Source organism: Rhipicephalus sanguineus, chromosome 4 (assembly GCF_013339695.2).
Source record: "Rhipicephalus sanguineus isolate Rsan-2018 chromosome 4, BIME_Rsan_1.4, whole genome shotgun sequence".
In the NCBI taxonomy this organism is placed as follows: Eukaryota; Metazoa; Arthropoda; class Arachnida; order Ixodida; family Ixodidae; genus Rhipicephalus; species Rhipicephalus sanguineus.
In genome coordinates, this window is record NC_051179.1 from 43,437,746 (window position 1) to 43,464,942 (window position 27,197).

Genomic DNA, 27,197 nt, shown 5'->3' on the forward strand with positions numbered 1-27,197 from the left:
AAGGGCTCACTGCTTTATAAATTTCGCAGAAACGAATCAAGGATTCACGAATAACTTGCAGCAAATGTCCCGCCGCTGTTGAGACGCCTACAGCGATGGCCGTTTCTTGCTGGCTGTCGCTTAGATATCGTCTGCTGCGCGAAAATACTGAGACGCATGGAGAGCCGATATACAGCTTTAATTCCTCGTGCACCTATAAAAAAATGTCCAGTAGTGACGTTCTTTCGCCAGGTTTTTCGCGTTGACTTAAAGCTCGTCGGCGCGTTTGAAAACACGTAACTTCTGGAAGATGAAAAAGTACGTTTGCGGCCGCGTCGTCTGCTTCAGTTGTCGCGCGCAGTGTGCTGGGCAAATTAAACAAAAATAGAGCATATCGCACGTAATTAAGTCGGTTACTGAATCGATACGGTGGTCGGGCTTTGTAGTAGGCCACTGATAAACAACACCAGCGGCTAATGTGTCTAAAAAGCGGTGAATACGAGGTTTTATTGTGGTTTTCGCGCTTGATCGTAAAGCGCGCCATTCGTGGCGATGCAAAAGCGGAAGTCAGAGTTGCGTCGAAAGTCGAGTTAAAAACATTTGTTTTCGGAGCGAAACAAAGGCCTCACGTAATCACTTTACGACTCGAAGTCGCGGAAAACGTCGTTCGAACTGTCAATTAGTTTACGTTTCTCAATTAGGTCGACGAAAGGCGGCGCGACCAGCAGCCAATCTCGCGACGGTAAATTCGGAGAGCGCGCTGCCATTTGCAGTTATGCTGGAGCTGGCGAGCTTGTTACTAGGCGTTCACTTCGGGGGCCCCGAGAAGCGTTATTTGGCTCGGTGCTGACTAGTCTGAGCCACGGCGAAGCCCTTCTCAGGTAAAACTGATCATCCACGGTCATCTTTGAGCTGCTGCACTCGGCGAAAGCATGCCGCGCCCGTCCAGCGCGTTCCGCCTGGCCATAGCGCCGTAGGCGCCTTGGAGCAAGATGGCGTCACTTGTGTACCCTCGCTCCTAGCGCGCCTTGCGTGTAAACAACACCACGTGGGTCTGGGCGCGACGGCTGCTCAACGTTGCGGCAACGTAATTTGATTTTTGTCTTCCTCCTCCCTCCTCAACAGGCGCGTGTCACGTTGTGCCCGACGAAAATCGGCAGAAAGCATGGAGACGGCAGTGGCCGTGCCCGGAATTCACGTGGACATGTCGTCCAAGCGGGGATCGACGACCGTGTTCCAGCGGACGACGTGTCGATCGGCGAGCGTCGATCATCGGCCCAAGACCCTGAAGCCCGCCAACGGAGCCGCGGCCGAGTCCGGCGTGCTCAGAAGGCCCGCCGCCGCCCGCGAAGAGCCCGCGAGCAACCAGAACAAGCCGCCCGCGCCGACTGGAGGCAAAGGCACGCACGGCAAGCGGCGTCAGTCCTTCGGCGCCGCGACCGACTACAGCAAGCACCTTTTCAAGAGGCGACGGCGCGACCTGTTCACGCCGCCCACTAAGTTCCTCCTGGGAGGCAACATCAACGACCCGCTGAACCTGGCCAGCTTCGCGGACGACGAGGTGAACAAGCGCGCGAACGCCGTTACGCCCAAGTCGTCACCCGTGCCGACCCCGCGGCATAGGACTCAGGTGGAGGTACTCATCCCGCCCAACATCAACGACCCGCTGAACCTGAACACGGGAGAAGACATCGAGTTCAAGCTCATCTCGCCCGGGTCGCGCAAACGAAAACGCAGGTACAAGCGCAAGTCTAGAAGTGAGGACGACCCGGCTACCGCTGACTGCAGTGCGACGGCACCCGCCGCTACTGCTACTGCCGTTGCTGCTACTGCTACCACTGCTACTACTACTATAGACTCCTCGGCCCCCGAGGCCTCTTCGGCGACCGACGTCGTCGATGGTGCTTCCGCCTCCGCTACCGATGCAGAGGCGCCAACGGCGACGCCTTCTCCGGCCGTCAACGCGGCGACGACCTCTCGGAAGACGTCTGGGAGCGCTCCAGCGCTCGCTTCCTCTTCTTCCTCTTCCTTCGCGTCCGCGGCTGTTGTGAGCACCGTCGACAAGATCGTCTCTCCCGTCGTGCCTCAGGGTTCGCCCGTCAAGTTCTTGCGTCGAAAGTCTTCGGGCGAGACGCGACGTTCGAGCGGCGGCGCTGCCGCCGCCTCCTCGACGTCCTCCCGTGCGGCGTCGTCCAACGCCAAGCAGCAGCAGATGCACTTCAGGCCGAAGGACGCGCATTTCCAGTACGGCAACTACAACAGGTACTACGGCTACCGCAACGGCGGCGGCCAAGAGGACCCGCGCCTGAAGGCCATGAAGCCGGAGTGGTTCCGGGGTCTAGACGTGCTCGACATCGGCTGCAACGTGGGCCACCTGACGCTGTCGCTCGCTCGCGACTTCGCACCGCGCAAGGTGATCGGACTGGACATTGACGGCGGCCTCATCCGCGCCGCGCGTCGCAACGTACGCCACTACCTGACAGCAGCGTTGGCCGGAGAGATGCGGTTCCCGGTGTCCATGGCCATCTGCCACGGTCCCATCGCGGCTGCCGCGTTGCCCGGCCGCCAGGCCGAGTCCGTGGCCTTCCCGAACAACGTCTTCTTCGTCGAGGTGAGTGTCGACTGCTTGCTGCAGACGCGCGTTATGGAATGCACAAACAGTCCATTCGATTCGCTCCTGCACTTGGTAAACTAGTCAAAGCGCCAATTCCTACTCGTGCAGAACTGGCATGACACCACCGGCACAAACCCTGCACTTACCTCTCTGGCATGTGAACTTTCCCCGGCTGGCACAAAAGGCCTGCACTTGATGAAACGAATGGAGATGTGTAGGTGCTGCGACCTTGAGGTGGCGAAACTAGTCAACTACGGAAAGTGCAGGTGCACTGATTGTACACAGTGTAACTGTTACATGAGCAAATGAACAGACGGTGTCTGTCCATGCCACTACCTGCGATACTTGGGTGGTGCAGGCAGGGCATGGATATTTTCTAAATTTAAATTTAATTTATTTTTTTGCCCAACTCCACTTGAGTACAATGTCCATGCCACTTTCACTGCTGTTTGCACCACTGCTTTCCTCACCACCTTGAAGGGACACTAAAGAGAAAAATGATTTTTCTATTAGTAAATTACGATTTCACAGTGTTGCAAGTACCACTCTTATTGTCCGAAAAAGCTCCTGAAGCAATCATGGTTACACCGTGAAATCTTCAGTGGTTTCGCCCAACAGTAATCAAAGCGATAGCCCAGTACATCGTCAAAGACGTGACAAACACTGTATATATTTATAACAAGAAATTTTATTAATCGTAAGTGGTAGCTAGACGTGGCTTCCGTTCCCCCTTCATTATGACGGCTTTATGGTCGGTGAAGTGATGAATCGGTGATTGGTCGTAGTGGGATGTTTGCAAAGACAAAGTAGTGGGCAGTTTGCAAAGGATCGGTGATGGGCCAGTTACGTCGGGGACGCGTGACAAGGTTAGACTAAGAGGAGCTTCGCCCCTAAAAGAACTTGACGTTACCCTCGAGGACGACGCAAGTTCAGTTTTCGCTGGGCTGTGCGCCACAGCGCCGGCTGTCGAGCAGTAAAGAGGGTTGGTGGGCATGGAAATGCTACGTCGCAACGATGTTCCCGTGCGGTTTGAATTGCGCTAACGACATGTGCACAACTAAGACGTGGTTTTCTTTCAAACTGAGCATTTCATTAGCACTGAACGAGCACTACGAGGTTTCTGGAACGCCATGTCGGCAGTCCATGGCGACTTAATATTTTCCTTCAGTGTCCCTTTAACTAATGCCTCTGGTCACCATATATATCCTCGAAAGAACAATAACAGCAACAAAAATAAAAGAACCCACTCTGTACTATCTTATCAGCACTTTCCAAAAGGGGTGACTGTATCTCCAGTCAGTGCTGTGCAAGTTTGGACAGGCAACATCTGTTCAACTTGCTGTGGTGGCCTAGCTAACAGCTGTGATGTTGTGCTGCTAAGCACTAAAGGTGTGGGCTTGATTCCCGGCCCAGCCTTGCTAAACTCCTTTATCTTGCCTTAGCTTCAGACTGTCTTTTCTCCTTATACTTAGCCTATCAACCCTTTTATGTGTGACCCATGAAAAACAGTATGTAAATGTGTCACATTTACGCATTATTTCAAGGCCCTCTATATTCTATTGCAACAAAAATGATGTCATAATACATTGATTTGTGTTTTATAGTAAATAATTTGAATTTAATCTGAATTAAGTTTTATTAACTATCTGTTTATCCTGAATTCATTCTTTTTATATTTTCACATAAATATTGAATCAATTCGCAGGTTAGAAATATAGAGCAATATTGTTTTCGGTTACATTCGTTTCAAGCAAAAAAAAATTGCACCTTTAACGTGGCACGCAGAAAGCGGCGCGTTGAACAATTTGTCAAACATGGTAGTGCCTTCAGCTAAGCCATCATATGCAGCAGTACGCCACAAGATGAAGTCAAATGACGACGCATTTATTGTGCAGGATGTTCATTTCATCCTAACCTCAATGTATCTTGCTCTTTCTATGCCACTAGTTGGCAAAACTAGGAAAAACAAGTTGCGTATGCAAATGTGTACAAAGTGCCTCAAAGGGTTAAGAAAGACTAAAACACTATCCTAAGTGTAGCCAACAGCAAGCTAAATTTTTGCACAGCTATGTTCAGCTGTTATTGTATGACGCACATAGGGCAACTCGGAGCAAAAAGGATACGTGCCAGTATACCTGGTATCGCGGACTAGCGCGGAAGGGCACATTGTTGGCTCATTGCCAGGGGCACACCCTGTCGTGGTACAACTCTTATCTGGCTCGCAGTTGGTGCCAAGACCTCTGTGTCAGCACTAAACATTTGTTCTATTGCACTAGGGTGTTACTCTATTATCTGTTTTCTCTCTGTATAGACAGGGCATCTCTTGCCATCTCAGTGGCATTTCTAGGGCATTGGTTTTGTTCGTAAGCTGTAATGCTTTGGCATAAGTACTTGTTCATCCACTTTAGTGGGAGTGCTATCAAGTTCAGTGACACATATTGTTTTGCCTCTGTTGCTACATTCAGTTGTAGACTTCATTGGTTGGTAATGAGAAAAATTACGTTATGCTCTCAAATAACGAGCTCATATATATGCAATGTTTATGAAAAGAAAGCATTTGTACTAGAATGGTACAGTGTTGTCCATTGTTAGTATGAATGCACAAGCCATAATAAAGTTGCATAATTGAACCATTCCTTCACTTATTGGGCAGTTGCCTGCAGCCAGCAAGGCAATTTCCAAGTGAAACAAGACGTATGCTACTGCGTAAATCTAGCTGAGCTAGCTGAGTTTGGAGATTTAGGAACAGAATTCTGAGACCTTGAAGCGTGCCACCAGCTGACATTATAGTGTTCATGTTGGAAAGGATCTCAATGGCCAAAACTCGGCCCTCTCTTGTTCTAGTTTGAGTGTACATAGCTTTTCTTCCATTTTTGTCTAGCACTATTTCAGCAGGATGTTTAGATATTTAGATATGTGATAGCCCATGGTTGATAAGGCAGTGTGCCAACAGGCTTGGCCCGTCTTTCTCTCTCTCTCCTTTTTTTTTTACCTGCTGTTATCATTGTCATTGTTATCAGTCCATTGATGTCCTTCTCTTGTTCTTCTGTGAAATCGAGAGGCGCGTTGTTATTTTCTTTTTTTCATTCTTTCTTCCCCCTCTGTGTTCGTGCACGCAAGGAACAAAAGTGCAGTATTTTATCCTTACCGAAATTTCAGCTGTAAAGATTAGACTGCCAAACAGCTGCACCTGTCACTTCAACAACTGTTCTTCAGAGAACAACCACGAGTGACGTAAAACAAATTTTTCTGTTTTATTTATCTATTTATTTTTCCTTTTTTTTTTTGTTATGCCTGTAGCATTGGAGGGGGTGGCATGCGAGAAATGCTTCTACGGAGACACTTGAATAACTCCCAACAGTTCTTTTTGTCTTGCTTGCCAGCTTTTTTTTTTTATCTGGTCTGCTTATGTTTGTGTGTGGCTCTCGCTTTGTTCGCACTACATGGCACTGTTTTACTCGCATAAATGGTGGATAGGTGGCGTGTTCTGCGGCATCCTGCCTTTCTTTTTTAATTTTCAAACAAGTCAGTTGTGAATATTGCAATCCCTGCTAGGGAAATGTCGACGTTGAAGTGGGAACTAATTGGGGACATTGTGTTTTATACACACACACTTGTACAAACTTGTTTTTAAAAAAAGAGGAAAGCTACAAACGAACACAAGATGTTGTAGCTGACGTACCAAGAGAAAATATGCGTTTTGAAAATAGTTCTACGATATCCGCTCATGTACATAAGTAGGTGTTTTAGAACAATGGGCAACTGGAATACGGAAGCCAATTGTTGAATTATAAAAACAAAACGAAAAATGCACACACAAACTTACGTATTCAAGATGTACAAACGCTGAAGAAATGTGCATTATTATCCATTGGGATACTGGTTTACTTCATTTTCTAGAAACTTTTGACTCCTTGTCTATTCATTGCATGTCTGGCTAGAATTGAAGATAAGTTCTTTTACTGCTCTTTTGTATAATTTTATTAATGCCCTTTATGTTATGGCCCCGAGGAGTTGTAAGAGCACTGACCAACGCTTTGAGATGGATTGTACAAGTCACAGCTTCTGTCTGCAGGCACCAGGTGCTAAATCGCAGATACCTTGCGTTTGCCATTTGCACGAGGAATGTTTCTCTTCATGCCGCTGCTGCGGTGGCTCGCTTGCATTGTGTTTGTCGTTGATTAATGGAACAAACACTTGCAGGGGGTGTCAAGCTTATTGTTTTATGTTTAAGTGAATCACTTAAGAGCAGTGCTAAATTAGCTTATATGCACTGGTAAAGAGCACTATCCTGTCAATGCTGTCACATTTATTTAATGGGAAAACGGTGGTTACTAACAGTGAAAATGAAAGAGCATAGTATTATCACGTATTATCAGTATTATCACGTGTTCGTTCTTTTTTTTTTTTCGCAGCAAATTATTTTGGAAGTTGCCGAGTTGTATCAGGGACACAGGTTAGACGTCCTTGAAACTTCACATACGTAGCGCATGGATAAGAGAGAACAAGAGAAAATTTGGCCAGTTCCATGCCATGAAAATCCTTGGACAGCAAAGCTGTAAGCAAGCAAGTGCATGTGATTGGCAAGCGAGGTCACAGGGTGTCGTAAATCCGCTGCTAGATTTGAAATGCACGCACTTACACCTGATTCGTCAAGCGTTTGTGTATAGCCCAGTAATTATGACACTTGCCTTTGGAACCGTGAGGGTCCGGGCTCAAACCCCACCTCGCCAAGGAAATTTATTTACTTATTGACTCCCCCCTTTTGGTCATGTGACCTGCGTGGCACCTACTACTACTGCAGTCTAACCTAGCTATATTGAATCTGAAGATCACAAGAAAGTTCTATATATAGGTAATATGATACATAAAATACTTTACAGGGTCTGTCCAAAAGTTCCCAGAATTTTTTTTTTTTTTGTAGTCTACAACGCCGCCTAACAGGGCGGATCTTCGGGCAAAGAAATTAGTGTGGGATGTAAGCTTTGAAATGAGACCGGTCTCAGTTGCCTGCGGGCAGTTGCTGAGGCAGGCCACGCTTCGCGCAGAGGTACCTACTGCATCCACGTCGGGAAAAATGTGGGCCAGTTTTTCGAGCAGCATTATGCTGTCAAATTTTGTGTGAAACTGGGTAAAAAAAGGGCGGACACGACGCTATGTAACAAAGCTAAACTTTCACGTGGCTCGAGAGGTTCCAAGAAAGTCAGAGCAGTGAGGGACACCCCAGGAAGTCTCCTCGCCCGAAAAAAGCAAGGATGAGCAAATCGTGAATCAAGGCAATGCTCATTGTGTTTTTTTTTTTTTTGACAGAAAAGCCGTGGTTCACAGTGAATTTGTGTCGCAGGGACAAACAGTCAACCGGGAGTTTTACTGTGAAATGCTCTAAACGGTTGCACAACAGGGGTCAACGCGGTCGAAAAGAAATTCGCGACAATTGAATCTTGCACCATGACAACGCGCCAAGCCGCACTGCGCTCATTGTCTCAGAGTTGCTGGCCAAAATGGGTGTGGCAACGCTGCCCAAGCCGCCCTACAGCTCCGATCTGGCATTACCGGACTTCATTCTGTTCTAAAGGATCAAAAGAACCCTGAAAGAAACTCTGCATGAGACACTGGAGATGGTAGGAGCAGCACTGATGACATTGTTGAAGGAGGTTCCTGTTGCCTTCAATAATTGGGCACCTTCAATGATTGGGTGAAGCGTTGGCAACGGTGCGTTGAAGCAGTAGGAGAATACTTTGTACAGTGAAAAGATTGTAAACATATATATTAAATAAATGATTTATGGAAAAAAAATTCCGGGAACTTTTGGGACAGACCCTGTATATATCAAAACCTAATCAATCCAAGAGACAATTAGGCCAAGGAAAGCATGGGGGCCATTGATTGTTGTCTTTAACTGTAGTGTAGTAATTATAACAAGTTTATGTGATAATTAGTACACCACAGTTAAAGGCAGCAATTAATGGCACCCCAGGCTTTTCTTGGCCTAATTAGTTGTCTGTTGGATCAATTTGGTTGCCTAACAAAGAAACGAGCCCCTCGAGAAAAAGAATTCCCCTTCTCTCGTTTATATATCGAAAATATTTCAAGGGAATTTTACAACTATTCGATATACACAGTAATTCGTTATATATGGGCTCAATATGCGCGGGTCCGACTGCACTGCTGCGATGGCGGCACAGAGTAGACTAGAACAGCTTTGCTGTAAAAGAGAAAAGGTTAACACGTGATGTGCTGTACTTCAGATGTCAAAATGTACCAAGTTGCCCAGACTGCAGTTGTGCAGTTAGGTTGCCGCTCCTGACCAAAAGAGTTGCTGTGTGTTCGCAGGGCAACTACATTATGGACAACGAGGCCCAACTGGAAGCGCAGCAGGAGGAGTTTGACATGATCCTCTGCCTGAGCCTGACCAAGTGGGTGCACCTGAACTGGGGCGACGACGGCGTGCGGTTCCTGTTCAAGCGCATGTACCGCCAGCTGCGGCCTGGCGGCCGCATGCTTCTCGAGGCGCAGCCCTTTCACTCCTATGCCAAGAAGAAGAAGCTCACGGTCAGTACCTCCTCTTTCCCATTTTTTTGTTCCCTTCCTCTTCCTGTCTCTCTCCGACGAGAATTTCCCAAATTCGCGACTCTGTTCCAAACTTCCCCAGACTCTTCCAAGCTTCCCAAAAGCTCGCAAATGTGGCCCCCGTGTTGCAAATGTTACATCATTTTATAAACAATTACTTGTCTGAAAAAAATTAATGCTGTCGCTCATTCACTGCTCTTCCCCACCCCCCCACCCCTCGCCTTTCTTTTTTTTTCCATGGGATTTTTACATATTTTAAAATTTGCGAGTTTGTCTGACCTGTTTTGTTCTTTGTCTCTCGGATATTAAGCTGGGTCACTCTTGCAGATAACATTTGCACTCCCATGGGGAATCCTTTCAATCAGACTTGCTTTATTGTTAACTTGATTGCCCTTTTCTTTGCTCCTGTTTTCTTTCTCAGTAATATTTTGCTATTGTTTTGATTCCACCTGACTACTTACCTAAACGATACTCTTCGCACTTTCATTTATATAATACGATTACTGTTAAGTACTTTCTTGCTGCACCTTGCGAGGTTCCACGAAGGCAATTTTCCGGACTAATCCATCGGCCGTAGATCTTTCTCTCTCTCCCTTCCTATCACTCTTTTCTTGGATGTCTGTAGTAGACCTGTATTGACGTGAAAGTTTTCTTTTGCAGGAGGTCACATACAAGAACTACCATGCAATCACCCTTCGGCCGGAAAAGTTCAACGAGTACCTGCTTTCACCAGAAGTCGGCTTTGCAAAGTGTGAACTTGTCGCCACGCCTTCCCATGCTTCCAAAGGTTGGTGCATTGAAGCTTGGCTATTTTTTTTTTTTTTTAACAGCGGAGCTGTTTAAGTTCAAGAAGCCCCGTTAGTCGCGGACAGAAATTATCATCGTAAACCGACACGCGGTCTCTTCGTCCTCTTCTTCCTCTCCATAATCTTCTGCTTCGCTGCCAGAATGTGTATGCCGATTTGTCTGGCTTGAAATGCGGTAACTCTGATGGACGAGAGAACAAGTACAGAGAGAGAAAGAAAGAGAAAAATTTTTGGCAAGGCGGCACTCGCGCCCGTGTACCCATGAACCGAAGGCGGGCATCCAAACCACTCTGCTATCGAGGAACGCTAGCAGAGCATAGCCTTGTATAGTATAGTATAGCAAGGGTTGGGAAAGGGCAATGAAGGTGAGGAGTATGTGAGCGTGAGGAGGAGAGTAAATCCTAGCAGTCTTGTATAGTATAGTAGAGCAAGGGGGGTGGGAAAGGGGGAGAGTAAAGCATAGCATAGTCTTGCAGAGGAAAAGGCAAAAAAATATACAGACAGAGAAAGAAATAGACACAAAAAAGTGTTAGAAAAAAACAGAGCACGACAGAGAGATGGGGAGAGGAAGATAAAGGAGGGGGGGAAGCAGAAAAGAATGTGAAGCAGGTTTGCAGTAGTATTACAATGTGTATGAGCACAGCGCTGCATGTTTTTATAGGATGCAGTGTTTGTATTCTGGAGGGGGTAACATGCCATATTCTTTGTGTACAGTGTTCTGAAGCAAGGTTTAGTAATGGGCTAATTACTACTGCACAATCAGTGTTGCAACAGCTCAAAGCAGACATGAGGGCAGACAGACTGAGAGAAGCGCTGGCATTGATCTGTAATTTATCGTCGGAGAACATGCATTGTACAGTAGAACCCCGCTGTTACATTCCTTTCTGATGCGTTTTCCCGGCTGTTACGTCGTTTTCCGCCGGTCCCGGCACAGCTCCCATAGGGTACAATGTATTGGGAACCCCGCTGTTACGTCGTAACTGTTGGACCGTTCCCGTATGATACGTGCGCTTCGAGCCGACCGAGTGAGTACCTAAGAGAGCGGCCATGATGACTTTTCACGCAGCTTGGCCTGGTTTGACTGTAACATTAGCCGCATGAGAAGCGCAAGCGACAGATACTTTCAGTTGACACAAACTAAAGCATAGCCTTCGAGATCCGTATTGCAAAGATGGCATCTATGACGTAAGTGCTCGCGAAAGCAAGGCCTTTGAGATTGGCATTTACTTCTGCCATCGCGTTGGCGTTTATTTGTCGGAGTTGTTCGAGCTGGTTGGAGTTCACGTGGTCGTGCGCGCGGTTCGCTGTTGGACTCGCTGCGCTGGTCGTGCTTGCGTGTGCTTAGTTCTTTCACGCCTACAGCCGTTGGTGCTAAAAAAAATCACATACGTTGATTAAATTTCTGTGGATGACGCCGTCCCCAGCTCCGCGTTTCTATCCGACTAGACCGTGGCTGAGTGCACCAATGTGTGCCTCAGTGGCGAAATTTAGGAGTTGGTGGAGCCGCTTTTGGGGGTATTCCTACTTTCGCGAAGCGTTCGACTGTTTACTACAAGCCACGGTGGTCCGACACTATGCCAATGGCCCTACAGTATCGCTCGGCGACACTGACGCAACCGGCGACAATCTTGCGAAGGTATCGCCATAAGCGATCGCTTGTCAGGTGTAAGCCGTGGTGGCACTAGATTTATGAAAAGGATGTGAGACTGCAGGTGCTCGAAAAACTTTTCGTGCTGCTCGGACATGAGTAAAAGCACCAGGCAACGTTACACGGTTTTTTCACGGGTAAGCATTGAAATAAAATTCTGTACCACTAAATATTTTGTCGTTTTTCCTGTTTTTCGGCTCTTGCGTTTCCCGTGTCTTCATAATTCTAGCTCTTGCCACGATACGTCCTGCAAATTATATGCCTCATTGTGCATCAAGCCTCCTCTTATCAGTTTCCCAGTTCAGCTGTTGCTGTTGAAGATGTCAAAATGCAGAAATGTCTCTCCAGGGTGTGCATGACATTACAATCCCTTTTCAGACTCTCTTTTAATGGGTTAGCATTTCCTCTTGCAGTTCACTTCTGTAATAATTTTGAAAAATTAACGATGATTGCACACATGCTTCTAACTGTAATCAATCATACGCTCAATTAATGCAGGTTTCCAAAGGCCCCTCTATTTATTCACCAAAGCAGGCTCGCTAGACGAGTCACAAAGTCGGCCCGGGAACGATGCAAAAGCCTCCAGCAGCAGCAGCAACGGCAACAATAACAACAACAACAGGAGCTGTGCGCCTGAGACTTCAGAAGCCAGCGTAACGAAGGAATGACTGTCCTCTCGTGGTGGGCGGTGTGATCTTTTTTTTTTTTGTCTCGTGTGATCGTTCCACTGCACATCAGACTATCCTCCCGGTGCATCGCCATATGCAGGACAGGCCTTGCAAGTGTGCTCGTCAATTCACTGAACAGTGTTTTTTTTTTCTTAATCTCCCCGCAAGAATTTTTTTGTGTGTATGTTTGTTTGGTGCCTCTTCCATCGTTCTGTGTTGGCTTCCAACTGGGACTCAGCTCTCCTCATAAGAGACTTTCTCCACATGCACATAATGCGGCGCCATGATCCATTTGCTTGTCTCGAGTTGCCTTTTTTTCATTGAGGGAGTAATTTTTTTTTCTTTTTGGCCTCGTTCAAAAGCATGGCTGAAGGAAAGCCAGTGCAGTGTTTTTGCAATGCAAACCGTGTGCCAGTAAAGGAGGTCATGAAATGAGCTCTTGTACTGAATTAAACATTGCTCTAAGATGGAAAAAAAAATGTTGTCAGTTACTGTAGAAGCACAGAACTCCTGCACAGATTTTACGCTGCTTTGGACTTGTTCTTGGGCTACTCGGTCTACACTTTGAAACAACTGTAGGATCACCACATTGGAACCAAGGGAAGCGATGGGAAGGACACTACCGTGTTTGCAGTGCTCATTCCATTACCTTTATTGCGTCAGTTAACACTATGGTCTTAGCTCTAAACAATGCCGCCATACTTTCCGAAGAGTGGACAGGTGTGGTATATAAAGGACCGCCAAACAAATATAGGTCTGCACCTTACTGCTACTTAAAGGTGACAGGTGCAGGGCACTCTGTCAAGAGGTGGCCAAGAACTACAGTTGTAAAGTTCTCTGCTGGGCAAGCTTGCAACTCCTGCAGTGATGGTACCTGCCGTTAGCATCTCGCCTACTTCTTGCAGTGCTGGAAAGGTTAGGCCTTGCATGCACCATCCGGTGATTGCTGCATGTTCCAGAGCCCACCTGGAACATACAGCCTGCCCATTGGGCAGAACCAATCTTCGCACGCACCCGACCACAACCCGATTCGACTGCCTCGTTCCACGGTGACCTAATTCAGCGTACCCATGAGGGAGATTGGCCATAAGTCAGGCGATACTGCAGTTTAGAAATTAAAGAGTAAAACTAAACAAAATTAGTACATTGTACATCTCCATGCTGATAATTTTGCATCTGAAAGTCTTGCTTAGTCCTTCAGTTTCGGCTCCAGGTTGTACAGGTGTGAAACTAAACTTGTACTTTGAAGGTATGGTTTCTGGTATGTTCATTTTCTACTTTCGACGCACAGATTGCGCGCAACCTTGGCTTTGGAGGAAATTACGAAAGTAAGTACACTTTTATTTCATCGCTGTTCTGTACAATAGTGAACAAGGACCATTATACATAACCCTGCAACAGTTGGGTAATGGTGATCTTAAATAGACGTAGTTATGTACAAGATTCCAAAGAGTGGTATGTAACGAAACAGTTTTTGTGGGCCAACTTAGGTGCAGGCCCGCACACGATCTACGGAATGCAGTCAGACGGGCAACGTCTTGCTCGCAGTTCGTGTGACGGCACCGGTGAATACGCGAGAGAAGAACTTGAGTCCGGTCTCTCCACCAGGTATTGAGGCGAGGACAAACCTGCAACAATGATGGGGACACAACATTGCTACAGCTTCACTATGCAGCTGCTGCTGGCATTTTGTCTGGAAAACCAGTCCCACCACTGCCCACAGAAATATTACAAAATTTTCCTGGTGATACATAAACAGCACATTACTGATCATCCATCCCGTTGTTGCATAAGTTAACTGGCAAGCTGAACTCTACTGTTTTACTCATCAGTGGTCAACTCTGTGCAACAAGAGAATGTATAACTTGTACTCGTGGCTGTTGTCTCAATGAGTTGCCCTACGGCACAAGGTTTACTGGTATACTTAATGCAGATGACGACGCTACACTACTTACCAAATTATGCATGCACACTGGCATATTGTGAACAGCACGGTGAATATCGTGCTTTTGACCTGCAAAGTGAAGCAGGCATGTTAGTGCATGAATTTTTTAGCAATGCTTCTACTTTTAGCAAACTGATGAAAATGCTTTTACGAACCACCAATGCAAAGTAGAGGGTGGCAAACGTGGTCCCAAAGTAGGCCGTCGTAAATGGAAGCTGCTTCAGTGACAACAGTTGCTTTATGTGGTTCATTGGGCCTCGTAGCAGGGCAAAGCTGCGTTAAAGAAATAAAATAGCGTCAAAGTCTATACTTCCATAGTCCACATACGTTTTAAGTGCTAAAATCTATGTGCCATTTTTTTATTGGAATGCAAATTACGAGGCATACTTTGTTACTTCACCAGTTTTCGACTTTAAAGCGCCTTCTGTTTGATAAGTTCACACAGAATACATATGTAGACTAAATAATGGTTATCGACATACGGGAGAGAATTCACTGTGCTTTCTTTTTGCGAGTAACGTATGGGCTACATGCTAGTTATTTTTAACAATTTCTCTCTCATTCCGTGCGTCCGCATTTTATGTTCACAACTCCGTGACATGTAATCACCCACGTTACTATGACGTCACACTTCCTAGTTTCGGCTGTTTATGGTAGTTATGCTAAAGACCTGTACATAAGCACACGGCCTGTTTTGAGCTGCGCGACGTTGCGTTGCACTCGGCGATAACGCGCTCCATACTTCAGCGATTTCGGCGGGTGGCACGTGTCAATGAAACCAATTGAGTCACCCTCACCTGCTAATTATAAAAAGGCTTCCTAGCGTGTAAAGCAGGGCGAACTTCCGGGCCTTGAAGACTAGCACAGGAATATAAAGTCCTGCCTGGAAAAAGAAAGGAAAATGACATACAACAGGCATTCCATCCGCCGCGAGACGGAGTGCGGTAGACAAGTCATATCGTACCAAAACCATGCAGAAGCAACCCATCAGCAGCGTTCCAGCGAAGCCGACAATGCGCTGTTTTCTACTCTGCGTGCAGTAAGGTTTTTGAAAACGTTAATACACAGTTGCGATCATTAAGAGAACGACATGTAGTACGAACAAAAGATAGCGGGTAGGCGTACCAGGCTCGGCAAACAGGAGTCGTTAGCAGCCTCGGAAAACCAGCCGTTGCTGCCGGTGCCGTTAGAGGATGGGTCGGAGCTACCGCTGCTTGGGCTGAGCAACTTTTTGAGCGATTCGGTGCTCGCAAATATTGAGCTCTCTTTCCTCGCCTCATTGCGGCTGAGGTAGTCTCTCAGCTGTCTATTAATGTCGCCCATATTTTTCCGCGATTGCAATTCGTAGCCTAGAGATGGGCGATCATCGCACGCGGGAACGAGACACGGAGGACCTTTCAGGCACGGGGGCTGTGGCGGCTGCCACGGCTACGTGTCACCATTTTTACAACGTGCTTTCGGCTGCTTTCGGGCACCGTGCTAGCGCGCGCAGGCGAGCCTGGGCGTGCGAACGAGGGAACGCTCGCGCCCGCGTCACGCGCAAGACTAGTGACGTCATTGCTTATATTCCTACGCGCATAGCTACTCGTCATAACATCGCGTTTACGTCAGTTTCATAACACTCAGCTTGTGCCAGGATTTAATAAAACGACGAAACTTTTCAATGTCGCACTTACAAATACCACTCGTATAGACTCAAAATTTGCTGCAAAGGTGTGCTGTGAAGTGGCGAACTACTTTCTGTCTCGCGCGAGCGCGCGGCGGCGGCCGATGGAACGGGGACTATTTACAAACAGTCGTCGCCATTTTCGACTCCCGCTCGGCAGCTCGGAGTCGTAGCTCGGTGCGCGCACAATTAACGCTCTCTCGTCGTGTTTCGCTTGTACTGAGGCACCATGAAGTTTCTCTACAAGGAGGAGCACCCCTTCGAGAAGCGGAGGAGCGAGGGTGACAAGATTCGCAGGAAGTACCCTGACCGAGTCCCCGTGAGTAGACGGAGACGTCGCTAGTGCGCAGTGACCTTGCAGTAATACAAGGAGGGCCCTCTTTCTCTGTGTTTGTGTTTAGGCCTATGTAGGACAGCCGCCTTATGTCATACCGTGCATTGGATCGGTGCCGATCGCGAGTCTTGACTAAAGCGGCGACGTGGTAGCGGTTGAGCGTTATCGCGCGGACGTTAGCGGAAGCATAGCGCGCTTCGTGCAAAGGCAAACGCTATCCGAGTTGCTGGGGGTGCTCGTGAGCACACCGCGGTGACTCATCGCGTCAGCTGGTCGCGCTTGTGCAGATGGATGCTTGCGGGCCTTACGCTGGCTACCACATCGGGAGTCGGTAGTGATGGTTATTAAGAGGCTGTCGTGAGCACGACGACTAGCAACGCGATCAATTTAGCAACGTTGCGCAACTTCCCAATCCTCGAGAATTCCTGCAGGTGTCGTCACACGCGCTTTTGTTTTTTCGGGGGAGCAACTTTCGAGTTTCACGAACGCTGCGTTTCTGACACTTTTCAGGATGACTCGCTGTATTTGGCTCTTTTTGATACCCTTCCGGCGATCAGAGGTGTTTGACTGTGCGATATTTTTTACGCGATGACGCAAGAACGTGTCAGAGCTTCCGTAGTTGACAGTTCATTCATCGCAATAAAACGTTAAGCTACGTTTTGACGGCAGCACGCGTCAACTTTGTTAACACAGCAGTGTAAGATTCAAGCACGCTCGGGAGACTAAGCGCTGTCTGAAGACTGTATCACTGCGCTGTTTGCATCTGTTGATGGCGTGACTGGAGGGACTCTGCTTCTGGCGTTAAGCGATTTCATAATAAGTCGGTTAGGGTAAGCTCTTTGTCTCACTGCAAAGGGGCGCGTCATTTTGCGATTGCCACAATGCAGAAATCTGTGCATCTCGCTCACGGCGAAGATGCACAGTCACCCAGATTTCGACGTTTATTCAGTTCCTGCATATTGCGGAGATATTTTCGCGAGCAGCAGAATATTTCATTATGGTTTCGCGTCGTGGTTTCGGTTTTCTAAGAATTATTGGATTACAGCCCGGTGACTTCAGTCGATTGACGTCACAGTAAGTGCTGAAACGTCGCGCACGAATAGTCGCGTGACTGAGCATTTGCAGTGTAGCCACGAGATGAGGTTTGAAAAAGTTGAGAGAGAGAGAGGGACAGAAACAATGGAAAAGCCGTACATAACGCGCACCAGCTTGCTGTGACGTCACTATCATGTCTCCACAGGTTTTGTAGTGTCACTTTTGGTGGCCTGTCACGCAGCCTAGGAAACGTAAACACTCAAGCGCGAAGATTACCTTTTCAGCTCCAAAAGGGCACAGATACAGTAAAACACTTTATAGCAACCTTGCTATTACCATGAAGCACTGGTACGAACGTTGTGATGTTTGCTCAAATTTATAAGAATGTTTCAAAGAAACGTTTCACTAGGTTAACCTGATCTAGCTTATCACTGTTGTGTATTTGCACAAGTATGTGCTAGTGGTTAATAAGAGTGCTTGGTTTTTTACTAAGGGCATGCAAGTATTCGGCAATTCAGTATAATGAATGAAAGTATATATTGAGCTATTTGATTCACTCTTCGAATTAAGTAGGCACTGTTGAAAAATCCTGAAACTTGCATTATTTACTGTACATGGTAAAAAAATATTTGATTGAAGCAAAAGTGCGGTGTTTCATCCCATTCACGTAACATTAGACAGCACACTGTGTTGCTTGGACAGTTAGGCTTTTGTGGCTAAACACGATAATTTGCAACAAGTACGCTCAACACACCACTTGGCAGTGGGTGTTGTTAGGTGCTATTTATAGATGCAGAGCCTTCTAATTGCAATGTGCTGTACAATAGTCCACCATTTACCATGACCATTCAGCTAAGGAAGAGAGCTTTTTTTTTTCCCCCAGACATCATTGCCGACAACACGAAATTCTGATGCCTGCCTTATTAACCATGTACTCTGAAGCAGCTAAATTTGCAAGCAGACTGATTATTCCTCATGCACCCTTTGTGGTTTTTGTAAACCATGACAAGGTGTGCAGTAGTAATGGTGGAAACTTCATAGCTTTGCAGGAACCAGGGTTCAGAAAACTATTCGCTAATGAGATGGCTGTGCTGTTGCGCTCAATATGACTTGCAACACTAAAGCACGTGGCCACATGGGCTCCAACCTTGCACATGGCCTCTCCTTGCCCTTTCTTTTTCCCAACTAAATGGTAATCTCATTCGGGATCATTCCCAAGTGAGAAAAGCGGTCGGTTGTTTAGAGTAAGGGCGACTGGAAGCTGCGCACCAGCTCTAAGCTCGTGCAGCCACTCGCTCCAGTGTTGCAAGTTATATTGAGCGCGACAGTACATTATTCGCAAACTATTCAAAGAAAATATTCAGTCTGGTAAGACTGCCACGTAATGAGGCTCTAGCTTACCACCACCATCAGGACACGAGACACGCTTGCAACGGTCAAAAGTTTGCAAACATGGCAACCTGCAGCCAAGAGCCACACTTCACAAAACATGACTATTTTCTTTGGTATTTTGGCATGGGTAAAAAATTTAACAGCAAGGCTTGGAATGAAGTCAGGATGAAGGATAAGACATGGAAGCGCTATATTTTAACTTGTGTCCTCTATTGTTTCCCTTGCCCCACTGTTCTTTATTACCTCTGTGGTTCTTATGCTGCACAAGACAGCCTATAAACAGAAACTTTAGTCTGCTGTGGTTGTGTATTTGGCTAGACACTAAATGTCTCGACGACATGGGAAACTGGCAAACTTAGTGTAATTTTTAGAAAGTGAATTTCATCGTGAGTGTCGTTCAGACTGTCGTTTGGAAAGATTGTGACAATCGGGCTGCGTGCCTTAAGGTATATTCAGTGTAGGACTGTCAGAACTGATGCTGAAATTGTCATTCTTGTGATTTATTATATTGTAAGCATGCATGCTTTTTTGTAAGCTGCTGCTCTTCCTATGCCAACGAAATCTTTTTTTTTTTCCTTTCTGTGAGCGAACACTTCACCACTCCTGGGACTGCCAAATGTAGTATGTGTGTGTACACTATACACATACATAAACACAGCGTGTTGCAACACAATTCTCTTCTCTTCTTTGCAAGGCTAGTGATGTGATTCGAACCCACACTTCCTGAGCAAGGCTGTTGTCATCGCCTTTAGTGTTCTGTGCAGTCGCTTATTTGCTGCAACATGCTCTTGATGGTTGGTGCGCAGGTGATAGTGGAGAAGGCTCCCAAGGCCCGCATTGGCGACCTGGACAAGAAGAAGTACCTGGTTCCCTCGGACCTGACCGTGGGCCAGTTCTACTTCCTGATCCGCAAGCGGATCCACCTGCGGCCGGAGGATGCGCTCTTCTTCATTGTCAACAATGTCATTCCCCCCACTAGTGCCACCATGGGCTCCCTTTATCAGGTGGGTCGAGCAAGCGTGCAGGTTGAACCCTCTCGAATGTTTGTTGTTACTTGTGTACGAACGGTGATGGCCCAGTATAGAGGAAATTTGAATGTCCTCATTGCAGCATAAAGAGACAGATCTCTTGTGTCCACACTTGTGCCTTGTGGCAACTGACCGTTCTTAGGTTTTAAAACAAAGTCGTCATAGTGGAGGGCTTCAAACACATTGTTACAGTTCTCATGCACAACAAACATGCATGAACTGACACAGTACTTCTGACAAGTGTCCTCCTGTGCTGTAAACAGCGGTGATTTTGCGCATGGCCTCCATTTCCCTCTTGCTTATTTTTGAAGTCCCCTCCCGCTGCCCTTCCTATCTCGCGCAGCGCTTGTAAAGTGTACTATGACTGCAACGCCAGTGCCATTCCTTATCTATAGTCAGATACAACTTTAGAAGTCCGTGGCATTTTCTCCTCAAAGGCAGATACACAGAAGCCCGCACCAGTGGGGGGCGCACTCTCCAGACTGATGTCATGAGCCAAACGGCCGGTGACTCCGCTGTTGGAGAACATTGTTAAGTGCATCAGCGGGACTATTTGTTTAGTTGCAGAGGCGATCAACTGCAGCGCTTCGCTCGTCTGGGCAGGGCCTCTCCAGACTTAAGCTGTATCCAACTATAGTTGGATGACAAAGCACGTACCAGAAGGGGGAAAAAAAAACTAAATGGCAAAAGCCAGTAAAAACAATAACTCCACAGGAAAGCACCAATTTATAACTGTTCATCTGTTCAGTTCATCTGTTCAGTTCATCTTATACAGTTTGTTATCGTGACCGTGGGAAAATTGGCCACATTTTGTATGTTTTAGTAATTACTTTTTGTTATGAATAATATAGATGAATATGAAGCCAAGTGATTTTACTTTTTAATGGTATTACTTTGAAAATTCATGGTAAGGTATAATATGCAAGGATATTTATGAAAAACCAGATTTATTGAACATTGCATAGAATGTCTTTAATGTTATGCCCCCAACATGAAAAAAACAAAAAAAGAATGTGAGATATACAAAATATTTGCTCAACAGCTTTCTGTATTAGATGAAAGTTTGGATGATCTAGCTCAGAAAGCACATGAGTTACAAATTTTTTTTTGTCTGGCCAGTGAAAACTGCATTATTCCATCAGATTACACGGTTATATTTTTTCCCTCTACAAATTTTTCAAACACAGCAGTACAATAAATATAGTTGAGAAGAGGAATAAATTTGCTATTGAGCCATATGTATTTTAGCAAATTATGCTAAATAGCAGCACAGAAAAAAATCTGAGCATATCCACGTGGTGAATGATGATGAGTGGGGCGAAGCGAACTCTCGCTGCAGCACGGTGATGGCATTGGCGCGAGCGCGGTCCTTGTTGATGGAAGATATTGTGACTAGATTGTTTGAGAACCGCAGTCTGTCGCACACACCACAACTATAGCCGCAACTGTTATCAAGGAAGTCCCACTGGAAGCGCGCGTCGGCGCCTTCGGGCAGAGCCCGCCTGATGCGTTTTGCAGCCACTTCACGTGCTCGCACAGCCTCGGGCTCTGCGTGCGGGTACGCACGTTTTCTCGCCGCTTCACGGTCCTTCGCATTTTGAAGACCCGATTCGTGCCGCAGCCGTGCAGCTTCGGCTTCGCGGGCTCGAACGGCGGGGTCTTCTCGCCGCAGCCGTGCAGCTTGTCGAGCAGCTTAGGCTTCGCGGGCTCGAACGGCGGAACCTGCTTCGCGACATCGACGTGCAGCTTCGGCCTCGCGAGCTCTCACCTCAGGATTCTGTCTGCGAGCGCGCGCTGCCGCCGCCTTCCGTGCCCTCCGTTCCGCAGCCTTGTCTTCCATCTGGCGACTCCGAGCTAAAGAGAAAGCATGCCAAGAGGGAGCCTCATGGCGCGTTAATTCTGAAATGTTGTCTTCGGGTGTCGTTGAAAACACGAGACGTAGTAAAGAGGAGAGAACGCCACACAGGCGAACACGCACGAGAGTGTCGCTCGTCAATGTCTTCTTCTACTGCATACCAGAACGCGTGCAGTAAAGAAGAAAGAATGCCACACAGGCGAACACGCACGAGTCTCACTCGTCAACGTCTTCTTCTTCTACCGCACCCCAGAACGCGCGCTTCTCACGAACTAGAGGTGGCTACTGCAAACAAACCTACAAACGGAAGATGGACAGACCCACGGCATAAGGAGCTTCGCCCCTAAAAAAATGATACCAAAAGGTAGCATTGAACACTGCACCAAAACATCCTAAAGCATGGCTTCACCGCACACAATAAAAATACAGTAGACTGCCTCTGTTAAGTTGCTCACTGCTGCGCTTTCCCGGCTGTTACGTTGGTTTCCGCCAGTCCCTGCATAGCTCCAATAGGATCTAATGTATTGGGAACCCCGCTGTTACGTCGCAACTGCGGGACCATTCCCGTGTGATAGGTCGTGAAGTGTGCTCCGAGCGACCATACAAGAGAGCAGCCATGCTGACTTTTCATGCAGCTTGGCCTGGCTTGGCTGTAAGCTTAGCCGCATGAGTGGCACAAGCAAAGCGCATAACGTACTTTTGGTTGCCGCAGACAAAAGCATAGCCTTCGCGATCGTATTGCAAAAATGGCGTCTATAACTTAATTGGTTACTTGTTTTTAAAGGGACACTGAAGGCAAATAACAATTTATGTCAGAGTGAAAGTTCAGTGTATGACAACGTCTAAAACGGCAATGTTATCAACAGCAGTGCCCTACTTACCGAGAAATTAAGCTAAATGTATCGCACGATGAGCGCCACGAGTGGGACACGAGTGGGATGAGCGCGCCGTGGGGAACGGCGCGCGTGGTTCAAAGGTTCCATTTTCGCCGAACTGCGCTTCGCCCGGCGCCCTGCTTTGCTCACACGGTTGCGTCTCAGGCGTAGTTTCGGTATCGCGTACTGTCATGTGTGTTTTGCGCGCTCGTGAAAGTCGCTCTGACAGAAAGTTCGACAAAATGCCGCGTGCATGTGATGTTGCCGGATGCCCGAATGGTGCACGTCGCCACGCAGTAAAGGCGGGCAACGTTGGGCACGGTGACAATGACGTGAGGAAGACTGCTATCAGGCGGGTGATTTGAAGTGCGATAACGCAATGCGGACCACTAAAACGTGATATTATTTCAAAATAAGCACTTCCTTGACACAAAAGTAGCGCTACGAGGTTTCTGGACCGCTGTTTCAACAATCATTGTTGACTTATTATTTGCCTTTAGTGTCCCTTTAATGCTCACGAAAGTAAACCCGTCGAGATAGGCGTTTGTTTCCGCCATCGCGTGGCCTCACCATCGTTGTTTGTAGGGGGGGGGGGGGTCGTGTTAGAACTCGTCACGCTGGTCGTGTTGCGTGTGCTTAGTTCTTTCACGCCTACAACTGTTGGTGCCAAAAAAATTGCGTGCGTTGATTACATTTCTGTAGATGGTGCCGTTCTCAGCTCCGCGGTTCTATCCGTCGGCTAGATCGTGGCTGAGTGCGCGTATGCATCCACCGGTGACAAAGTTGGTGGAACAGGTGTCATTTTCCTCGATCGCTTTCAGGAGTACTTTCACGGGGGGAGGGATGTACAACATTTACTGGAAGCGTAGTAGTGATTGAACTCGATATACAGTGAAACCTCGGTGATACGAATTTCACGGGACCACCAAAAATATTCGTACCATCCGAAATTCGTATCACCAGAAAGCAAGGAAAATTACTGCTCTCAAGTCAAAAACTAAAAAGAGTGAATCGTCGCATAATTAGCATGCAAAAATTGCGTATACAGTCGACATCCGATTTCCCGGACGCCCGAAATTCCAGACATGCCTGATTTCCCAGACTCATCTGTGGCACCGTCAAGTTCCCCGTAGAGTCAATGTATTAAAGAGTCCGAAATTCCGGACGCTTATAGCCTTCGCCATCCGATTTCCCGGACTTTTTACTGTTAACCGCCGACCCAAAGTCACCACCGACGCCGCCATTTTGGTTGGTTGTTTTCATTTTCATATCCTTGAACCCACCATACTCGCATCAGCCAGCAGCAACGCCACACCGCGCCGCGGCTGCTGTAACCTCGAAACCGCACATGTCAATCCGTTGCCAGCCGTAGCGGCCGTAGCTTAGCCAAGCCAAACCTCACTGTGTTCGTTCACGTGTTGTTTCGTCAGCTGTGCCAGCTCTGCGGTCGTGTCTGCGGTTGATCGTTTGCTGCTGCGCGCTACCTTCAGTGATCACGTTTCCCGACTTTCAGCATCCACCGAGTTCCTAGCTGTTTCGTGCTGCGCTTTTCGTCGAGCGGATTCGCCGTTTACAGCAATGGCACCGACTGCTCCTTCGTCTTCGTCCGCACCTTCGAAGCGCACAAAGCCACCTCGTAGGCTCACGATGACGAACTGCATCCGCGGACGTTGCCTTCGACGATCTGCGCGCTGGCGGCGTGTTAATTCCAGCCGGGATAACCCTTGAGGGCTTCGCCGACGCTGACAAAGACCTCGAGCTATGTGCGGAGTTGACCGATGACGAAATCATTCATCAAGTTACGGAGGATTCCGATGACTCCGACACCGAAGAGCCAGCTCCTACACAGCCAACGAACACGGAGTTGACGCGAGCACTGATGACACTGTCATTGGTGTACAGCGGCAACATGACGTTGACTGAAATTGAGGCAGACATAATCGCGGGCAAGCGGACCGTGCAAAAGAAAATAAGCGACTTCTTTGCGCCGAAGTGCTGACCTATGAGGTAGTGCCGGCCACGTCGTATTTTTTTTTTTTTTTTATAAACGGCTCTTTTCAGAGCCACCTAAACAATGCATTGGCTGAATTGCTATGGGAATCTTGTACTCCGGCTGTGACCCTCTCCGTCAGCGAAAAATACCTACCAAAAATGTGCGTTTTCACGTGCATTCGTTTTTCCAGACTGCCCGATTTTCCGGACGTTTTCGCGGTCCCTTGAGGGTCCGGGAAATCGGACGTCGACTGTATTTTCATTTATTGTTTTTCAGGGCCGCAGCAAGGTCAGGAAGAATCCTGAATGATAGTCAGTTAGGTTTTCAGATGTCAGCAGTCATACCAGCACTCGTAAATATACGGCCTGTACACGCGTATTGATTTAATGAACCAGGTGCGTTGTGACCCGCGACAGCAGTAGCCCCTTCCAAATTTTAGTATGCTTTTTTTTGCATGACACGGTAGCTGTGCAGCGAAAGTAACGTAAGAAGCACTTTGACGCGATGGATCAAGGCTACAAAATTACAGAACCACGGTCCTGTGTGTGATTTTGTTATTGCGGAGGTGTTGGGGATGTTTTTTGGAAGATTTACGGCCGTGCCCGCACAAGTGCGACCTCAACGGTCGCGCATATGTTGACGTTGTGAGGCCTGACTCCTTCGCCAAGAACGTCCTCGCCTTCTTTCGGTCCTCGTCCACCTTTCATAGGATGTCTGATGCACGAGGCAGGCACGTGTAAACACAGTACAACGACAGCAGCCCGCGTTGACGCGTTAGAAAAAAAAAAGCATGGCGCTAATGTCCTCTGTAATCTGAACGCTAAGGCACACGAAGGCGTATAAGAGCCTCAAAGATTCGCGCACACAATCTCGGAGGCCGTGACGCGTTTGTGAAGGTCTATTGTGACCGTAAGAAAAGTGTTTTTCTTACACCGGGATTCTGACGATTTGGCGGTGCGGCGCGCATGCCCACGCTTGTGTTCCCGCGCTCGCACGCGCTTGGCGCGTCTTCCGCGACAGCGCGGACAGCACCTCTTCGTACCTCAGCGGTAGCGTACGTTCGTATCAAACGTCACTGGATGAAAATCTATTCGCAACAAGCGTACTCCATTACAATGCAGGCCAATGGGCCTTGGCCCGGACCAACGAAAAATTCGTATCACCCCGAAATTCGTATGAGCTGTGATCGTATCACCGAGGTTTCACTGTAATGATTTCAAATTACGAATAAATACACGAGCGTGCATAGGGCTGATAAAACCTGTCTGTTAATGAATGGCACGCTGGAACAATCTCAATATCACCAGCCTTCTAGCGGTTCAAACAAGGTTGGGGTTGTGTGGTGTCACTACTCCCCACCCCCACCCACCCCCTTAAATTTGATATGTTTATTGGCGCAAGGGCCAAATGTGGCCGAAGAGTGCCATGACTGTCAGTGTTACTTCTTCTACAGCGTCTTATGTACAGTATACATCACACACGCATACTCTTCAAAAAAAAATTGTGCTTAATGTACATAATTTTTTATATAGTATGTGCATGCACAAAAACCCACAGGTGTATATATCTACTTTACCTTTTGATAAAAAAAAAACTTAAAATTTTTGCTATGAACATTGCTGATACCTATCTAGCAATATTTTTGCTCAAAGTTCACTTACATGTAAAACGTTTCTTATCGTTGCAGGAACACCACGAGGAGGACTTCTTCCTATACATAGCGTATAGTGATGAAGACGTCTATGGTGTCTGAGACCCCGAGAGCTGTTTTATTTTTAACAAAATTCTTTTATATATAATAAAAAGGAATGGCAGGAAGAAAGTTGAAGGTGGATGCCAAGAACCTAAGTCACAGCGGTTTTTGTGCGCAGAGATCGTTTTTGACATATGCACTTTGTGTATTTTGTGCCCCATTGAGCTGCAGATTTGTTTTTTTTTTTTTTTTTAGAATTTGTTGTCTTTCTTCCTTTCACCCTTTTTTGCCAGCGACGAAAAAAAAAAAAAAAGTTTGACCCCGTTGTCTCCCACTCGAGGACAGTAGAGCTGTCTCGTTTGCCAAAGCATCCCAGTGGAGTACATTACTGTCTTAGATTGAGGTTTCTTTTTTTTTTTTTCCTTTGTATTCTCACTGTCGCACTTGCTGTCTGCGCCTAGCGTGGCAAGGAAAAACACCAGAGCATGCAGTTATTTATTTTGCTGGATTGTGACCCGATGCTTTTCTTCTCGTTTCTTCTCTTTTGCACTGTAAATTCTGTATGATATACTCAAAATAAAGTAATAAAGACCTCACAAATGTGTGCTTGCTTGTTTCTGGAAAAGCAGATTCGCTAACATTTGAAATTTGGAATGTCTAAAGGAACAATAATAGTTTCTGCAGTTTTTAGGCTTTAAATATTGTGCAACAGATGCAAAGAATAGCATAGGTGACATTATTTGCACCTTTTATTTACAGCGTAATTGCAAGGTAAAGGAGAAATGAAAAGGGTGGGGACCAAGCCCACAACCATTACGTTACACGTGCAATGCACTGTAGTTATGCTGCGGTGGGAGCGACTCCTCCTCCAATTATTTTGCTTGGGTATTTCTGCATGTGTAACTTGTGTGATCTTTGAGCGAGCAGCAAGACTTCAACACTTGCATGCTACTCTAAGGAATCTTGCTGTAGTTCCGAGATACAGGAAAATAAAAATAACCTATTTGTCATTGGTTAGCAACAAAAATTTATGTGGCTCGAGAAATGCGATTGTCAGTTCCTTTCAATATTCAGTAACAGCCAAAATATACAGGTT

At 47.0% G+C, this 27,197-nt stretch overlaps 3 protein-coding genes across 4 annotated transcripts; 2 read left to right on the forward strand and 1 right to left on the reverse strand.

Moving 5' to 3' along the window:
* Positions 1–641: 641 nt before the first annotated feature.
* Positions 642–12,738, forward strand: LOC119389851 (7SK snRNA methylphosphate capping enzyme). Its single transcript, XM_037657251.2, has 5 exons — positions 642–860; positions 1,105–2,590; positions 8,927–9,145; positions 9,824–9,950; positions 12,116–12,738. Exons 2-5 carry the CDS (start codon positions 1,145–1,147, stop codon positions 12,283–12,285), a joined length of 1,962 nt encoding a protein of 653 aa, XP_037513179.1. The 5' UTR covers positions 642–860; positions 1,105–1,144; the 3' UTR covers positions 12,286–12,738.
* On the reverse strand, positions 12,643–15,747 carry LOC119389857 (vesicle transport protein SFT2C). Of its 2 annotated transcripts, XM_037657260.2 has the most exons (6): positions 15,356–15,744; positions 15,195–15,260; positions 15,028–15,113; positions 14,386–14,503; positions 14,241–14,299; positions 12,643–13,913 (listed from the first exon to the last, which is right to left on the reverse strand). In XM_037657260.2, the coding sequence occupies exons 1-6, from the start codon at positions 15,551–15,553 to the stop codon at positions 13,808–13,810; spliced, it is 633 nt and encodes a 210-aa protein (XP_037513188.1). In that variant the 5' UTR covers positions 15,554–15,744; the 3' UTR covers positions 12,643–13,807. The 2 variants fall into 2 exon arrangements, with proteins under 2 accessions (XP_037513188.1, XP_049270517.1); XM_049414560.1 differs by lacking the exon at positions 15,195–15,260 and having other exon boundaries at positions 15,356–15,747.
* A 234-nt stretch (positions 15,748–15,981) lies between these two features.
* LOC119389859 (gamma-aminobutyric acid receptor-associated protein) lies at positions 15,982–26,350 on the forward strand. Its single transcript, XM_037657262.2, has 3 exons — positions 15,982–16,215; positions 19,464–19,661; positions 26,096–26,350. The coding sequence occupies exons 1-3, from the start codon at positions 16,126–16,128 to the stop codon at positions 26,159–26,161; spliced, it is 354 nt and encodes a 117-aa protein (XP_037513190.1). The 5' UTR covers positions 15,982–16,125; the 3' UTR covers positions 26,162–26,350.
* Positions 26,351–27,197: the final 847 nt, after the last annotated feature.